The sequence below is a fragment of the Giraffa tippelskirchi genome, chromosome 5 (assembly GCF_054371585.1).
Source record: "Giraffa tippelskirchi isolate mGirTip1 chromosome 5, T2T-mGirTip1v1.2.pri, whole genome shotgun sequence".
In the NCBI taxonomy this organism is placed as follows: Eukaryota; Metazoa; Chordata; class Mammalia; order Artiodactyla; family Giraffidae; genus Giraffa; species Giraffa tippelskirchi.
This window is the reverse complement of record NC_137279.1, coordinates 20,475,327-20,491,724: the sequence shown is the minus strand read 5'-3', so window position 1 is coordinate 20,491,724 and position 16,398 is coordinate 20,475,327. Positions and strand designations below refer to the sequence as shown.

At 37.5% G+C, this 16,398-nt stretch overlaps 1 protein-coding gene across 5 annotated transcripts in view; it reads left to right on the top strand.

The window, feature by feature from the left end:
* RASAL2 (RAS protein activator like 2) overlaps positions 1–16,398 on the top strand; it is a 384,725-nt gene that overhangs the window by 188,491 nt on the left and 179,836 nt on the right. For all 5 annotated transcript variants that reach the window (XM_081485990.1, XM_081485993.1, XM_081485991.1 and 2 more), the window contains one exon: positions 9,641–9,768. In XM_081485990.1, coding sequence (XP_081342116.1) covers positions 9,641–9,768 — 128 coding nt within the window. The remainder of the gene's footprint in view (positions 1–9,640; positions 9,769–16,398) is intronic.

The following is a 16,398-nucleotide window of genomic DNA, read 5'->3' as shown; positions in this document are numbered from 1 at the left end:
TATCTAGTGGGCTACTGCTGAGCAGCTGCTACAGTTAGTGGCATTATTAAAAAATCATCTCCACATGACAGCTCTAACATTTTTTCTGTTGTAGCAGAAACTGCCTGTAGAAGATAGCCAAGCACACACCACAGTTTTAAAAGTTTTATGGCAGGGCAAGGATTTTATTATTTATCAGAAAAATAAAGAACTGCCTTTAAAAAATACAGCATGTTCAGTTCAGTTCAGTCGCTCAGTCGTGACTGACTCTTTGTGACCCGATAAACCGCAGCACACTAGGCCTCCCTGTCCATCACCAATTCCCAGAGTTTACCCAAACTCATGTCCATTGCGTCGGTGATGCCATCTAACCATCTCATCCTCTGTCGTCTTCTTCTCCTCCTGCCTTCAATCTTTCCCAACATCAGGGTCTTTTCAAATGAGTCAGCTCTTCGCATAAGGTGGCCAAAATACTGGACTTTCAGCTTCAACATCAGCCCTTCCAATAAACACCCAGGACTGATCTCCTTTGGGATGGACTGGTTGAATCTCTTTGCAGTCCAGGGGACTCTCAAGAGTCTTCTCCAACACCACAGTTCAAAAGCATCATTTCTTCTGTGCTCAGCTTTCTTTATAGTCCAACTCTCACATCCATACGTGACTACTGGAAAAACCATAGCCTTGACTAGACGGACCTTTGTTGACAAAGTAATGTCTCTGCTTTTTAATATGCTGTCTAGTTTGGTCATAACTTTCCTTCCAGTGAGTAAGTGTCTTTTAATTTCATGGCTGCAATCACCATCTGCAGTGATTTTGAAGCCCCAAAAAGTAAAGTCAGCCACTGTTTCCACTGTTTCTGCATCTGTTTTCCATGAAGTGGTGGGACCAGATGCCATGATCTTAGTTTTCTAAACGCTGAGCTTTAAGCCAACTTTTTCACTCTCCTCTTTCACTTTCATCAAGAGGCTTTTTAGTTCTTTTTCACTTTCTGCCATAAGGGTGATGTCATCTGCATATCTGAGATTATTGGTATTTCTCCTGGCAATCTTGATTCCAGTTTGTGCTTCCTCCAGCCCAGCGTTTCTCATGATGTACTCTGCATATAAGTTAAATAAGCATGTTAGTTGACCTATTAATATAAATGATATTTAAACTTGAACTTCTGATAAAACTGTTCTGGACAGTTTGGTGAAGAGAAAAATAACCCTTTGTCTTTTTAGGGAAATTGGCATGTTCTTAGCTAGTTTAAGCAAATAGCTCTGTTTTAAGTTATTTAGATTTATTTTGCTTCTATAAGAAAGTGGTCACTCCAATTCTGAGATTTATAAAGTAATGCTTGTGCTCTGACTTTGACTTCTCACCAAATTCAGAAGCAAAAACAAATGTGATAATTGAAAATTTGAATATTGGGAAAGATTTGTCTTTTCTAGGCCAGGTTGTCTCTGGCATGGGAATAAACACATACGTGAGAATACTAATCTTACTACAGCAGTTCAGACCTGTGCAGTTTACAGCTACTTGTTAGAAATGTATTTCTCTTTTAATGTATTTTAATCGTCCCTCTTATAGATAGATTTCCCAAAACTATGTGTTTTTTTTAATGGTTGGTACAAGAATTAATGAAAAACTATTGAGACTGAATGAAACATTAGGGTTGTTTTAACTGGAAGTTTCTCTTTATAGAATCCTCTGTGAAGCTTGTTTTGAATGGCCAAAACTTTAAATAGGTTTAAAGTTTTACCAGTTGCATTTAATTTAGAATATTAGAATTTTTAAAAACATTGTAGTTAGTAAATGGATGTAAGTTAGAAACAACTCAGATGAACTTCTGAGGATCTGCGATAGACAAAAATAAAATTTCTCAAGCAGTGTTTTATTTTACACTCTCCATATTTGGATTATAGACTTGTTCTTTTCCATTCTCCTTTATCCCTCTTTCTGCTTCCTATCAGATCCCTTCATTTACTCTCCTACTCTTAAGTCTTTCTGAGATGCTCCCAAAGTCTGAAAGAGACAAGATGCTTACATTCTAAGAGAAAAATTACTTTGTGGATATTTATAGATAAGCCTAATGGAATTTCCAGCTCTATCATATCATTTTGGTTCCTCTTTTTTGCCAAACGATGCGATAGGCTATTTTGCTCCCTTCTCTGGTACAAGGAAAAGTTACAAGAAAAGATTACACACACAGGAGAAGTTTTTTGGTTGTTGTTTCTTTGCCAAGTAGTTACTAAATTTATGTTAGCATTTGAAGAGGCCCAGGGTTTGACTTCGAGGTTTACAGGTAGACAAAATATAATGGTATTTTCAATGCTGTTTTGAAATGAGGTGGATATAATGGATTGCAGTGAATCCTTCAAATTAAATTCAAGTTTAAAAGCTTCCCTTTTGGGTTTTCTGTATGCTTTTTTTTGAAAAGTCTTTGTCTTAAACTTTCCTGCTGAAACAAAAGCAGAATTACAGTTATATAACCTGTCTTAGGAGTATTTATAAATCTGTATTTGTATTAATTGCATCTATTCTCTCAGCTCTTTTGTGCTATTCTTTCCCCACAAACAGCTAGAGAGTTACCAGTGTTGTTGATTTCTGTTTCAAAATTTGACTCACATAGTCCCTTTCTTTCTTTTTTCACTGTCATCAGTCTATGACCCTAATCATCCCACGCCCCAGCCATTACATTAATCTCCCAGTCATTGTATAAGAACTCTGGTCTTTTCCCTACTTCATCTTACAAATTATTGCCAAATTTTCTTAGAATCTTTCATTGCCTTCCTATTATGTAAGCGGTGGTTTTTTACGTATGGTCTGTGGGACCCTAGAACCTGAGGGTCCCCTTGATCTGTGAGATTAAAATTATTTTTATTTGTTTTTACTGTGTTGACATTTACTCTGATACAAAAGGAGTTATAAACAAAACTATTGATGCAGTTGCAGGAATCAAGACTGTGGCACCAAGCTATGCCAATAGTCATGCAATCTTCTCTGCCACACATAGTAGGGGGAAAAAAAGCCAGTTTTCCTTAAGGATATCCTTGAGAACTCGGGGAAAATCTTTAATTTTATTACATGTTAACCTTTGAAGTTTATGTCTTTTTAACATTCTGTATGATGAGAGGGGAAATACACTTAAGTTGCATTCCGAAGTATGACAGTTATATAACACTGGGGAAAGCATTAGTGGAAAGTGATCTGGGAGCTAGACTTATCATTTGTTTTTCACGGAACACCACTTTTACTTGAAAGAACAACTGAAAGACAAACTAAAGTTATTCAGTCTTGGTTATTTGTCAGTCATTTTCTAGCGGGGAAAAAGATATAAACCTGTCTCTTAAGGGGAAAGAAAACAAAAATATTTATTGACAAGGTAAAATTTAAGACAAGAAACAAAGGTCGGTGTTTTGGAAAACTTGAATGTGCCACCTGGAGCTTGACAGCTTTCCAGTACTTGAAGATTTTTCTGACGATCAAGACTTTCTGAAGATTAATGAATGTGATTTTTTGATATTATGTAATAAAGAGTGTCAGTGTTTCGAAGATCTGCGCTGCAAAGCTAAATGAACCATTTTTTTCTAAATGATCAATGCATAGTGTCCCTAAGTCATGTGTGCTTGGCCACTCAGTCGTTATCTGACTGTTTGCGACTGCATGGACTGTAGCCCACTAGACTCCTCTGTCTGGGGGGATTCACCAGGCAAGAATACTAAAGTGGGTTGCCATGTCCCCCTCCAGGGGATCTTCTAAACCCAGGGATCGAACCCAGGTCTCCCACATTGCAGGTGGATTCTTTACCTTCTGAGCTCATGCCTTTGGGTAAAAGGATTCATTCAAAGGGCAAAGTAGACCAATGATTTTTAACTTAACAGAGTATGAAAAGTTTTTTGAAGTGGTATCAAGTTCCACATTTTACTTTTAAGGAGCAGCTGCTTCTCAATTTTTGGTATAGTATTAGAAAAGATGACCCACACTTACCTGAAAATGCTATTAAAATATTTTTTCCCTTTTCCAACTGTTTATCAGTGTGTATAGATTTTCACTTATACTTAAACCAAGACAACATAAAGCATGAGATTAAATATCGCAACAAATATAAGAACCCAGGTGTCTTCTATATCCAGATTTGAAAGAGATTTGCAAAACTTTAAATATTGTCACTCCTCTCACTAATTGTTTTGGGAAATAATTGCATTTCATCAAAAATGTGTTATTTATGTTAACACGCAGTAGGTTTGTTCTTGTTGTTAAATGAATAAATATTTTAAAAATTTCTTAGTTTTAATATCTAGTGTGGTAAATATTGATAAATATAGCCCACATTAAAAAAATACTCTTTGAAGTCCTCAATTTTCAAAGTGTAAAGGAATCATGAGATCAAAGATTTTGGAAATTATTAGTCTACATGATAATATCCAGTCTCAAAGAAGTACTTTCTAATGGGGTTCATTGTGTAACTTCTGATTCTTTTTAATGTTTCTGAAATTATTCAATTTTTGTAATAAGGGGTAGCATCCAGTATCGTTGGTATCCTTACAGGAATTGGACAGCACAAATCTAAAATTTCCTTCCAGTTTTGCTGTTAAGATTCTTATTTGTAATTCTAAAGTTGTTACCCTATTCAGTAGTGAATTTTAGATACTAAATGCAATTGAAAGTCAGAAATTAGAAGTATGTCAAGAGAGCCAGAGAAACAAGGTGGGAGTGAAGGAAGATGGGAGGGAGGGAGGGATTGGTAGACTTGGTAAAATGAAATAGAGTAATAATCTGAGTTTGTCCTGAGTTTAATATAATCTCAGTCAACAGGCTTTACAAGTGTACTATTATACCTTCATTTAGTTATGGAAATGACACAGTAGAATGAATAAATTAAATTTATAGGTTTTCAAAAATATCTTAGATTGTTACTTAAAATGCCCTTTAAACCTTAATCCAGAAATGCTAAAAAGAACAAAAAAACCCCACTTATTCTGACTTCTTGTTTTCTTCCTTTTAATGCAGTCTTATAAAGTGATCAAAGTGTGGACCATAGATAGTAGGAAAAAATGTGAAGCTATAAAATTTATGACATGGCTAATCAACCTCATAATTTAGACAGACAGAAAAACTAAAATGTGGAAGTACTGCTTCCTATTTCATTCTACCTTTAACACTGGAGAGGAGTAATTCAGAGTCCCCAACATGCTTTATGAGACATTGTCTTGTTTCACAATAGCATGAAGAAACTAGGAGCAAAGCCCAAGTTGGAGAAGGGGAGAACTTTAAGGGAGACTGTAAGATAATTACTCAGGTTGACACAGGGAAGATAATTCAGGTTTTCTTAAATTCATTGCTGGTGGCAGATTTATATTTTGTCAGGAAACCTGGGTTTCCTGCTGTAATACAGTTTTCCATATTCTAGTTTTTATGGACAGAGCCTATCAATATCTTCTTACTCAGTGTGGATCATAAGATTCAGATTAAATTGCAGGGGGCAGTTTAGGTCATCCATGGCCAACTTACATAAGAAGGTTAGTCATTTGAATGAAAACTTGTCTAGGCCACAAAACCACTACATTTCTACATAAAGTAGGTGCATCCCTCTCTGTTGAAGTGATCTTGGTATTTGGCTCTAAAAATAGGTCTGCATTGTGGTAAAAATGTAACCCATTTGTTTATCCAAATCGTGTGAAGAAAATCAGCTTTGACATGGCTTTTAAGTTCAGGCAAGAATCTTTTATCTGCCAAGAATTACTGAATTAATTCCTTTAAAGCTGTTTGTGATAATTTTAGGAAAATTTGAAGTATAAAGAAAACTTTAAATGCTTGAAATGAAAGAGTTGAAGGTAGGAGAGAGTTGGTTGTGGAATGGAGAAGCTACCGATGTAGCAGGTACTGGTGTGTGAAGTTCACAGGAGATAGAAGCAGAAAAACAAGGGGAAAAGGAAAGACAGCGAACTTCTAAAAATTAGTAAACATGTCAAGCCAAGGCCTGGGAACATTATTGGTTCTTGGATCTTGAGTTATTTTGGAGGGTAGTTGATGAGCTCCCCAAACATGCCAAGCAACAAGTTTAGATAGACTTTTAGAGAGCAATGAAGTTAGCCAGGAGGAGCACTGATGACAATGTTGGACACACATGGGGGTGAGGAGAGGCATATATACACCTAATGCCCTAAATACTGACCTGTTTACTTTTTACAGATTGTCACCTGTAGTTATGCATATTTAAGTAATTATAGCATAAAACATCTAGGAAATCATTTAAATTTCCTTGAAGTCGGTCAGTACCAGGAATACCTATCATCCTGTGATAAAAAGACTAAAAGTCTATGGAAAGTAATAGTAATGAAGACTCTTACCTAATTGATAAAATGTGCTTATTTATTATTGATATTTACAACTCTCCTGCACTCATGGGCATTTGATTTTGAATTTCTTCAGTTTGAAGTGCTCCTCTAGTATAATAACTAAATAGTAATAAGTAATGTATTTTAAATGTTTCCTACACGGTATTCCTGAGAGGAATTAGTCCTTCATGGCTAAAGAACTTTTGATATATCTTGAAACATCATAAAAGCCTTACTCAATGGACCTAATACACACTTATAGTTAAGATATGTTTCAAGTTTTTCAATAGCCCAAATGAGCAAACAGTTCATATTAAAAAAATTTTGAAGTGATTTTTTTGGATCTCACCCCTAAAGCAAAGGCAAAAAAAAAAAAAAAGCAAAAAAACAAACAGGACTATATCAAAATAAAAAGCTTCTGCACAGCAAAGGAAACCATCAATAAGATGAAATGGCAACCTACTAAACTGGAGAAAATATTTATAAATCATATATCTGATGAGTTAATATCCAAAATATATGAAGAACTCATACAACTGAGTAAAAAACAAACAAAAATACCCACAGCAGTCTGATTGAAAAATGGGCAGAGGATCTGAACAGAAAATTTTCCAAAGAAACATATAGATGGACAACACATATGTAATGTATTCAGCTTCCCTGATCATCAGAAAAATGCAAATCAAAATCACAGTGAGAGGTCCCTCACCAATGAAAATGGCTATTTTCTAAAAGAGAAGAAATAACAAGTGATGACAAAAATGTAGAGAAAACGGAACCCTTGTGTACTGTTGGTAGGAATGTGAACTGGTGCAGCCACTATGGAAAACAGTTTAGAAGTTCCTCAAAAAATTGAAAATAGAACTACCATGCTGCTGCTGCTGCTGCTGAGTCTCTTTAGTCATATCCGACTCTGTGTGACCCCATAGACAGCAGCCCACCAGGCTCCTCTGTCCCTGGGATTCTCCAGGCAAGAACACTGGAATGGGTTGCCATTTCTGTCTCCAATGCATGAGAGTGAAAAGTGAAAGTGAAGTCGCTCAGTCGTGTCTGACTCTTCGTGACCCCATGGACTATAGCCTACCAGGCTCCCCCGTCCATGGGATTTTCCAGGCAAGAGTACTGGAGTGGGTTGCCATTTCCTTTTCCATACAGCCCAACAATTTCGCTTTTGGATATTTATACAAAGAACATGAAAACACTAATTGGAAAAGCTATATGCATTCTTGTGTTCATTGTGTAATTATTTACAATAGTCATGAAATGAAAATAACCCAAGTGCCCATTGGTGGATGAATAGCATACTACTCTGCCATTGAAAAAGAAATGAAATCTTATCATTTATGACAACATAGACCTTGAAGGTATTATGCTAAATGTAATAAGTCAGAGAAAAACAAATACTGTATGATGTCACTTATATGTGGAATCTAAAATCCAAAATAAACAAAACAAAACTCACAAATACAGAGAACAGCATGATGATCTCCAAGAGGATGGTGGATGAGATGGGTGAAGGGGGTCAAGGGATACAAACTTCCACTTATAATATGCCATGCAAATGTCATCTGCAGCATGGCAATTACAATATTGTAGTGGATATTTGAAAGTTGCCAGGAGAGTAAATCAAAAAGTTCTCATCATATATATGTGTTAGTATACTGTATTGGTGTTTTTCTTTCTGGCTTACTTCACTCTGTATAATAGGCTCCAGTTTCATCCACCTCATTAGAACTGATTCAAATGTATTCTTTTTAATGGCTGAGTAATATTCCATTGTGTATATGTACCACAGCTTCCTTATCCATTCGTCTGCTGATGGGCATCTAGGTTGCTTCCATGTCCTGGCTGTTATAAACAGTGCTGCAATGAACATTGGGGTACACGTGTCTCTTTCAATTCTGGTTTCCTCAGTGTGTATGCCCAGCAGTGGGATTGCTGGGTCATATGGCAGTTCTATTTCCAGTTTTTTGAGGAATCTTCACACTGTTCTCCATAGTGGCTGTACTAGTTTGCATTCCCACCAACAGTGTAAGAGGGTTCCCTTTTCTCCACAGCCTCTCCAGCACTTATTGGTTGTAGTCTTTTGGATAGCAGCCATTCTGACTGGTGTGAAATGGTACCTCATATATATGGTATTTAGTCAATCAGTAAAGATAAACCTGGGAGACATCAAAAGAGACACAGATAAATAGAACAGTATTATGGATTCTATGAGAGAGGGCGAGGGTGGGATGATATGGGAGAATGGCATGGAAGCATGTAAATTATCATATGTGAAATGAATCGCCAGTCCAGGTTCAATGCATGATACAGGGCGCTCGGGGCTGATGCACCGGGATGACCCGTAGGGATGGGATGGGGAGAGAGGTGGAAGGGGAAAACATGTACATCCATGGTGGATTCATGTCAATGTATGGCAAAACAAATAAAAAATAAATAAAAATAAAAAAATAAACAGCTGAAAAAAAAATAAAATGAACATATTATTTTCTTTAAAAAAAAAGGTAATCATCAAACGAAAAGAGATTTTCTAACTTATTATGGTGACGAATGGTAATTAGACTTGTTAGGATCATCATCCTGCAGTGTATACAAATACTGACTCATTATGTTATACACTTGAAAATAATATAGTGTTACATGTCAGTCATATCTCAATAAAAGAAAAAGAAAAAAATTAAAGTAACATAGGAGATGAGACTTTTAGAAGAGTTGAAACATTTAACTTTGATATTATATTGTATGCCTCCACCTTTAAGAGACATGATGGCAATGTTTAGATCGTCTCTGTTTTTAAGATCTTACTGGCCTCTAGTGGTAATATGATGCTATAGTTTAACCAGTTCTAAAATCTTACAACTGACCAAAAATAAAGCCATTTTGAAGATGTCGGCTGCGAGTAACTTCACTCTTTCGATTCAAGCTCAGCAGTACTCTTGAGTGTACATGCAGCAAGCAACATCTTCTTCCGAAAGATACCTATCCTTTGTTGTCTCTGAGTCACCCCCACCTCTTTCTTTTGAATGATAACTGGTTTTGCCCTGAAGTGATCTCCCATTATTTTAGTGCATGTACACTGGTGATTACCATGTCAAATTTGTACTAACAATTCTTCCCAAAGTGTTTCAGCCCTCTTTTTTTTGCAGACTATAGGGCAAAATCTTCCCTCTGTCAAAAACTGTTTATATTTTCTTCAGAGGAATTTTATGTTTTCAACTCAACTACATAGGTGTATACTTAGACCACCTTCCTTGATTTTGAAGCATCTTCCTTTTGAAATGTGAATTTACCAAGCGTGGTAGTGATTTGTCACGTTTGTTTTTGTGTCTGTCACACAGATGTGAAAGGGCCGCCTACCCACCGTCTGTCCTGTGGCCAGTCGCCCTACACCGACACGACAGCATGGGAGCGGAAGTACTGCATCCTCACAGACAGCCAGCTGGTGTTGCTCAACAAGGAGAAGGAGGTGAGGTTGGATGTTACTGAGAAAAGCTACTTCCCTTTTCTGACCAAATTCCTAAAATAATCTAGTTTTAAATTTGCATCTTGATGAGTTACACTTATGAAAATGGAGGCTTTATGAATGGAGACTCTCAAGTGATTCCAAAGCGCTGCCAGTGTCGTCATGATGAATACGTGATTGTCACGAAGCAGGGACTTCAACAAGACCGGGCTGGGTATTCACTATGGAATAGCGAAAGAGATATTGAGTTGAGTAATTTGGAATGAGAATGGGTTGGATTGTGTAGACCTGGCCCTGAAGTTATATCAATCTAGCTATTAGAAAGGCTTCCCTGGTGGCTCAGATGGTAAAGAATCTACCTGCAATGCAGGAGACCTGGGTTCAATCCCTGAGTTGGGAAGATCCCAGGGGGAGAGCATGGCAACCCATTCCATTCTTGCCTGGAGAATCCCAGTGGACAGAGGAGCCTGGTGGGCTACAGTCCATGGGCGCCCAGAGTCGGACATGACTGAGCAACTAAGCCCAGCACAGCTATTAGAAATTATATCAGTCTTGCTTCTTACAAGTATCAAATGGCACAGTCAGCAGATGAATTGAAAGAAGTTTAATGAAGGGAGTGTACAGAGGTGTGGGCAGCATAAGGGACCCACCAGAGGGTGATAGAGTACACATTACAGCAGTTGTCACCCTGGACCTTCAGGGCAAGGGAAAGGAGCAGTTTTTCTGGAACCCAGAGAACTGTAGTTGCACAAGAGGGCTGATGACAGTAGCTATGGCTTTACACAAGGAAACACAACCTCTACCAAAACAAAAATGGCCAGCAGGGAGGAAGCACTGGAGAACAAACACGCCTGCTCTCTTTTCCTGCTTTCTGATTTCTTGCCAGAGTTACCTACCGGCCAAACCTAACTTAAAGCCAAAGGAAAAGATTGCTTTTGATGTGTTCCAGAAATCTGTTTCCTAAAGCACAGCAAGGGAGAGAAGGGCAAAGAATGGATCTGGAGAGACAGATGTACTAAGTACAGACATTGAGTTCTAGGTAAATTTTCTGTGGTTCTAGTTAAAAAAAAGCCCTTGAACTTATGTATATACCATTATTACTTTACTCCTCAAACTGTTACAGTGTGCAAATTCTTCCACATCCAATAATTCATTTGCCTCTTGGTAATTTATCAGATGGTTGATTTGGTAGGGCCTGAAAACCATCTTGCTCCCAACCTCCACAGCATAAAAAAATGATGAGTATGATCTTAACAAAGAAGAGGGATAATGGGGAGGAAAAGAGGAGAAGGATCTCATTCAATGAAGGAGAAAGATTAATTGTCAAAAACATATATAAATAACTAGAAAGCAGTTAAGCAGAATATTAATTCCGTAAGTCATCCCTCCAAAAAAATGAATTCAGTTGAAGCAAAGCACAAAAAATACATTTCTTAATTCTTATCTGTGGATCCCTATACCCTTTTCTCTTCTCTCTCTCCTCCCCCTCTGTATCTTTTCTTTCCCATCTCTTCTCCTACTCAGCATTCTTTAACATCATAAAGGCAAGGTCATACCAATAAAGCAATTTTGATTTTCATCTTTTCTTTTCATAGGCGGTACTTACTTGCAAGGGCCTGGCTAATGTGCCCTCTATGAACTTGGTTATTCTTTTTCTCTAGTCACTGGAAAATGTCCCTTACTTTTGTTATCATTTCCCTACCTGTGACCCTTTTCCAGTATTGTAATATAATTAAATTTGATTTTATTAAAATAATTCAATAAAGGTCAGCCCTTTCTGGAACAGGATAGTACATGTTGTTTTGTTTCTATTAAGCAGCTACATAATAAAAATTGGTAGGGTACATATTAGTATAGAATATTTCTAATTATCCAATCTGAATAAACAGATAATTCAGAATGCCCATTTAAACCAACCTACTCTGTCAGCAATCTTTTATCAGAGCTATGTATGGAGTGATATGAACATGTCATTTACCACCTTTTTGCCCTTACCTACTTCAGTTTAGTACTGTAAGGAACCAAATAGCCTAAAGATACGTAGTACAAGGTCAGGAGCATGCCTTATAGAGAACCATGATGTACCCCATGGATTAAATATTACTGATCAATTGAGTAATCCAGGCTTGGACCCCCTTTAGTCCCATAAAATAACTGTCCGTGAGGAATGATGATTTCTAAAAAGATTTCTTACATACTGTATCCCTTTTTTAAAAAATTTGCTTATTTTTAATTGAAGGATAATTGTGCTATAGTATTGTAGCATCAAACATCAACATGCTAGCCATCAAGAGTAGCCCTAGACATCTGGGGAACCCTTGTCTTCTACTCTCCGTGTGACTCTGTAAATCCCCTTTCCTGTCTCTGCCTTCCCCTCATCCTTTCCCACCTCTTGAAACCCGTTTACTATGCCCTCGGCAACTCATGGTCCGTCATCAGTCACATCAGCTCTTTCTTTCACCCCTTCTCTGAAGGAGTTCCTTCATTCTAGATCTCCTGAGAATGTGTAGCTTTCTGAGGACACTAGCTTGTGTGAGGTCCTGTCAAGTGATGGCTGTTTCTCTCTCATGGCCTTCATACCATGCTGCCTGTGGTAGGCATCCTTCTCCTTTCATGGCTGCTTCCTGTCTGTTCACCCTCTTTTCCCCTATCAAGTCCAAACTCTGAGTCTCATGGTATAGTCATCTTCTAGCCCCACCCCATACCGTCATTTCTCCTCATTTCTTACTGATTTTAGCTCCTGACTCATCATCATTATCTCCAGCACTACTCCTGCCTTCACTTGTGAGGATTCCAGCGTCTGCAGAGATGATCCCTTCAACACACTGGCTCTAAGTTTCCCAAACTCCTCTCCTCTAAGAATCTTTTCGCCTCATTGCTACAGCTTCTTCACATTCTCAATTGTGCGTGTCTTACTATTTGACCGTCACCTACTCTCTTTCTAGCTCATCCTATTTGCCAACAGTTTTTCAATCCTTTTGGGACCTATCGGCCATTGATCTTGTCACTTTTTTGCCCCTCATACCTCTGTTACCCTCTCTTCTCTCTTCATCCAGCTTGAATTCCAGGATCATTTATTTTAATCTTTGCATACTGTTTCCTTGCTGCTCCTGCCCCCTTGTGCACCATCTCATATTCACTTGGCGATGTGACAGGTCAGTTAAATCCTGCTGCTCATCTGTCCTGCTCTGCTTCCATGCAGCATGATGTGTCTGGAGAGAATCAGTCCACCACACTGACGGTCTTTAACTAATGGCTGCAAACCCCATGTGAGCCTCTAATGCTCCTTGGCAATCACAAAACATTTCCTAGTCTAATTACTGTCCAACTCTCCTGGACTCATCCTTCTCAATCTATGCATGGTGAGGGACCAATTTTTTCCCTACCTCATGATGAAGAAAAACAATAATATGAATTGTGAAGCAAAATGAAGTTTTAAAAAGACAAAAGTCTAACCCTGTATGCGAGACAGCAAAAGAGACACAGATGTATAGAACAGTATTTTGGACTTGATGGGAGAGGGCGAGGGCGGGATGATATGGGAGAATGGCATTGAAGCATGTAAATTATATGTGAAACGAATTGCCAGTTCAGGTTCGATGCATGATACAGGGTGCTCGGGGCTGGTGCACCAGGATAACCCAGAGGGATGGGATGGGGTGGGAGGGGGATTCTGGAAGGGGAACACATGTACACCCATGGTGGATTCATGTCAATGTATGGCAAAACCAATACAATATTGTGAAGTTAAAAAATAGATAAATAAATAAATTAAATAAAAATAAAAAGACAGAAGTCTAAGTCCAAATTTTTTATTAGATTTAACAAAAAAATGAAATTGCAGTTCAATAATAGTCATAATAAGAAAAGAAGAAATAGAATTACAAAAATCGTACATGTTTATGGAGAGTGTGCTGTAAAATGAGATGAATCTACTAGTAACACAAAGCACACTTCTTAATTTTTATGTTGTTAAATTGTTTAAACAAACAACTTGTACAACAAAACAGAACAGTACAGGACCTTGGACTATGAGTAGCACAATCCAGAATGATTTCTGAGATGATTTTTTTCCATTTCCTCATATATTCTGACTCCTTCTCTATGTTTCTCTATTACCCTCACTTATAGCTGTTATTTTGCTGCTTATTTCATTAAGAAAATTCAGGCATTCAAGAGAACTCTGTTACTATATCTACACATCCACCAGCAACTATTTCCTTACACATTGATTTCCCTCTTTTCACTGTGGTTGGATTGCCCAGGGTCCAGCTGTCAGCCCTCCCTGTGCCCATTCTTGCCAATTGAAGAATATTCTACTGACAGTTCTCCCTTATTTCTTTTGCATCTTCAACTCTTTGCTCTCTGCTAGATTGTTCCCATCAGCATGCTATTATTTCTCCTATCTTAAAAGAAAAAATAAGCCTGCTAATCTCAGTTCTGTCTCCATTTACCATCCCTTTCTCTGCTTCTCTTCATGCAAAAACTTTTAAAAACTTCTAGCTGCTTTGTTTCTAATTCTTCTCTTCCCCTTCTCTCTTAAATCTACTTCATTCACACACCTTCGCTGCTTTGTGAAAATTGCGCTTGTTTAGCTCACTGGTGACCTCCACATTGCTAAATTCAGTGGTCACTTCTCACTTCTTGTCTTACCTAATCTTTAAGTTAGTGGCATTTAATGCAGTTGATCACTCATTCCTTCTCTTAGAACCACTTTCTTCACATTGCTCTCCATGACACTGTGCTCTCTTAGTTTGCTCCCTCTCTCTCTGACAGTTCCTTCTGGGTCATCTTTGGAGATTTCTCTCCTGCTCTCCAGATCTCAACGCGAGTGCTACGGAGTTCAGTCCATGAACTTCACTTCTTTAGGAATCTCATCCAATCTTATAACTTCGAATAACCCTCTAAAGCTGATGATCTTAATTGTATGTCTTAAGCCAACACAACTCTTTTCTTGACTCATGTATCAACCCGCCCATTATATACCTTTACTTGGATATGACTTTGTCCCTGTTTTAAGCACATCAGGCATGTTCCTACCTTGAAACCTTAGCCTTGACTTTTCTCTCAGATATTTGCGTGACTCACTTTCTCACCTTCTGCAGCTCTTTGCTTGTATATCACTTGCTTGATATGGCTACTCAGACCAAATTACTTAAAATTGCAACCACTCCCTATATCTCCATTCAGAAATTCTGATCTAATTACCTGAATCTTATTTTTTTTCCCCTGTAGTATTTACCACCCTCTAGAATGCTATATAATTTATCATGTTTATTGTCTCTTTTATATAAGCTTTTGAAACCATTAGTTGCTCAGTCATGTCCCACTCTTTGTGACCCCATGGACTGTAGCCTGCCAAGCTCCTCTCTCCATGGAATTCTCCAGGCAAGAACACTGGAGTGGGTTGCCCTTTCCTAAGGCAGGGATTTTGTATGTTCTGTTCAGTATGACACCCCTCAGTGCTTGGAACAGTTCCTGCCATATATGTAAATTCTCAACAAATATTTGTTGAATGAATTTTGAAAAAGCCAAATTATAAACTTTTAATTCCTGAATATCCATTTTTAAAAATTTAAGTTTGAAAGGAGCCAAACCTTCTGTCTTTTCTTTTTTATGTGATAAGTCTTCTCTTAACAATAGGTGTAATAGCATGTTTTTTTTTTTTCTAAGACTGGATAATAAAAGAGGAAAAAAATCCATAAGATGCTTTTCTGTTGTTGAATGTGAAATTCCTTCTTTATTTATTGAGCACCTATTATGTGTGCGGTATTGTGGTTGCAAAAATGCAGTTTTGTTAGGAACACATTCAGGTGAATTAAAAGTTAAAACCCATTTGAAACTAGGTACAGGGGTGGTGGCTGCACACCATCATGAATGTACTAAATGTTACTGAATTACTTGCTTTACGATGGTTAACTTTATGGTACATGAATTTTACCTCAATGCAGTTTTTTAAGAGGATTATAATATTACCACAATGGAAAGATTAACTAAGATATTGCCTTCCGATGGTATATGGTTTAAAGTGGAGAATAGCAAAAAAAGGATTTACAGAGAAGTTTACAACTGAGTCATGTGTTTAGGGACAAACAGAAGCTCACTTGGAGGAAAAGATGGGAAGGATATTCCATATACATATAAAGATGCAAAGTCAAGAAACATTTCACATCTCTTTGGCAAACTGCAAAATGTTCAAAATTCTTGGAATATAATTTGCAAGAGGAAAATGGATAGCTGGCAAGAGGTGAAGAATAGAGTTCTTTAAAGGCCATGCTAAGGAATTTAGACTTTATTCTGGAAATGATTTGGATCATAGAAAGCTATTTAACAGGGCAATGACATCACATTTGCTTCTTAGAAAAGGAACTCTGTTGATCATGTTGAAAATTGAGTGAAAGGGATTGGAAGGAAATACATGAGTTATGTTACTGCAATAGACCAGGTAAGGGGTGACAAGTTTACAGAAACAGTTTGATGTCTTGAGACAAGTGTGTTCTACCATTATTAAGTAGGAAAAACTGGATTAAGTCTCTAGGATAAGAAAATGTTAAGACATAGTTATACCTGCTACTTGAATTTTATTTAACATTCTGTTAATTTCATGGTAGGAAAAGATTAGAAATCTTTTTT